This window comes from Haliaeetus leucocephalus, unplaced genomic scaffold (assembly GCF_000737465.1).
Source record: "Haliaeetus leucocephalus isolate CR32 unplaced genomic scaffold, Haliaeetus_leucocephalus-4.0 Scaffold566, whole genome shotgun sequence".
Taxonomy (NCBI): domain Eukaryota; kingdom Metazoa; phylum Chordata; class Aves; order Accipitriformes; family Accipitridae; genus Haliaeetus; species Haliaeetus leucocephalus.
Genome location: NW_010973002.1, coordinates 998,946 through 1,001,189, shown reverse-complemented (window position 1 = coordinate 1,001,189; position 2,244 = coordinate 998,946). Strand labels below are relative to the sequence as shown.

The 2,244-nt window shown below is 40.1% G+C and overlaps 1 protein-coding gene across 1 annotated transcript in view; it reads right to left on the bottom strand.

The window, feature by feature from the left end:
• Positions 1 to 1,946: 1,946 nt before the first annotated feature.
• The window catches only part of LOC104838046 (homeobox protein Hox-A11-like), a 1,533-nt gene continuing 1,235 nt past the window's right edge, over positions 1,947 to 2,244 (bottom strand). The window contains exon 2 of the mRNA XM_010577559.1: positions 1,947 to 2,242. Within this exon, the coding sequence (XP_010575861.1) occupies positions 1,947 to 2,242 (296 nt within the window). The remainder of the gene's footprint in view (positions 2,243 to 2,244) is intronic.

The following is a 2,244-nucleotide window of genomic DNA, read 5'->3' as shown; positions in this document are numbered from 1 at the left end:
CCGCGAAGTTCACAAAAGATGAATAATTCACCCCAAATGACTGAACAAGGTTATGAGGAATTTCGGGTCCCAGAGTTACATCGGATAAAAGAACATGCAGTAACGTAACACCAGAGTAAAAATATAAAGTTTCCATTTTTTTATTTTCCTTGTGCGCTGCTCCACTGTATACATGCAACCAAATACTTTCGCGTATTAAAAGAAAACTGTATATACATATAGATGATACATAGTGAAAACAGTGATGTCATATAAAGATATTGCATTTTGTGAACAATGTCAAAGAACTTACATCCATTTGGCAAATTTATTAATCAAAAAACATTCTTATCACCACTTCGTTGCACATGTAAAGAAATCCCACACCCTTTAGCCCCAAAGGAAAAAAAAAAAAAAACAGAAGGAAAAAAAAAGGCATTCGAACAAAATAGGTCATGGGTTCTTTTTTTATTATTTACAAGTCTTGTAAAACACCGTTCCTGTATGAAATATACATTCAGATATTCTCAACAGCAAATTACCTTAACGATAGAACACCGTATCCTTTGTAAACTGATATAGAATTTTAAATATTTTCCTTTTTTTATCTTTTCTTTTTTTTTTTAAATTGCATTTTTTTTTTTCACGCTTTGGTTCCTGCAGGGAAATATATATATTTATAGATATTTAAAATAACTCCGAACAACTCTCCATTCTTTGCATATGTCGACTGGGCGACAAAGTAGAGCTCGTGACATTTAAAGTAGACAACAACAAAATTACCATATTTACATTGTTTGGCTTCTGTTTAAACTCCTCACTAGTCACCTTTAAACGAACATGCGATCGAGTTATTTTAATGATCCAATGTTAGTGCATTGCACAACTCCAAGTTTCAATTAAGTGTTGTGTGGTATTTGCTAAACTGTCGTTCTCCACAGGTATTTCCTGAAGAAAGTTTGCGAGCCAGAAGCCAGAAGGTTAGTTTCCTTTATGGAGTTGTTTCTTTTAAAACGCTGAAATTCACACTTTTTTTGCCGTTTTATATTTAGTATTTAAATATGATTTGTCTCAGAAAAGATGGCAACGCTTAGTCAGTTGTCATAAATAAAACGAGAGCTAATTAAAATTTGCTAAATCTTTTTTTTTTTCAGTGATTGTTTCTTTACGATATATGGCGAATTTATACCTGATTTTTAAAAGTAAATAATTAAGTCTTTCATTTAGTTCTCTTTCTTCCCCCTACCCCCTCCCTCCCCACACCCCCAAAGGAAACACTATTGTAACCATCACTACATCCATATTACAACTGCTCGCTGTTGGCCTCGGGAAGGTGTAGGCATGTCCCCCCCCCCCCCCAACACTCCCTTTAATTCTGCGCGTGTGTCCCCCTCCCTTAAATTCTCCCTTCCAACCCACGGGCAATGCAGCACTGCCTCTAACTTAGACATTTCCCCCTAAGGAAGGACAAAAGATTATTTCTCAGAGTTTATATTCTGCAGTGGTCCTGGTTGGGTGAGCTCGACCTGGCGGTCTCCAGCCAGCTGTTCCGCAGCAGCACAGGGGCGAGGGAGGGCCGGGGGTGGGCGAGTCCGGGGACGGAGAGGTGCCGTCCCCGCCTGTGCCTGCCGAAAGCGGTAGCAGGGTGAGCCGCAGTGCCTGGAAAGGTAAGAGGTATGGATTTTGCACTCAGAGGTGACGTGCACGTGTAGAAATGGATGCCATGTGTGTCGAAATCAAATCGCTTCCAGTTGATATGTAAATATATATATATATGCGCATATATATATATATGTGTATATAAAACCCCATCACTGAAGTTCCAGAGGAGATTTACATGTATGTAAAGCCTTGGATTCTTCTAGTCCCGTCAGATACACACCTCCTTCCTCCACGTAACCCCGTGGCTTGACCTTGTCAAGGGCGAAATCTGAATTTAATCTCGTCTTGAAAAAACGCTGTGAGTTTTAAAGTAGTGGATTAGCTGAGTAATATTGTAATCGGTCCCTGTTAATTTTTTTTTCTTTCATTCTTCTGTTCTGAAACCATATTTTCACTTGGCGGTCGGTCAGATTGAGCATTCGGGAGAGCTGGAGGCGTTTCTCTTTGTTTATGTAGACACTGAAGAAGAATTCCCTTTCTAACTCTCTAATCTGATATTTGGTGTACGGGCATCTCTTTTTACGGGTACGTTGTCCACCTGTGGAGCGAAAAAAGGCAGAAGCGTTTGAGACCCGGCGGCGGCCGGCGGCGGGGGCTGGCGGG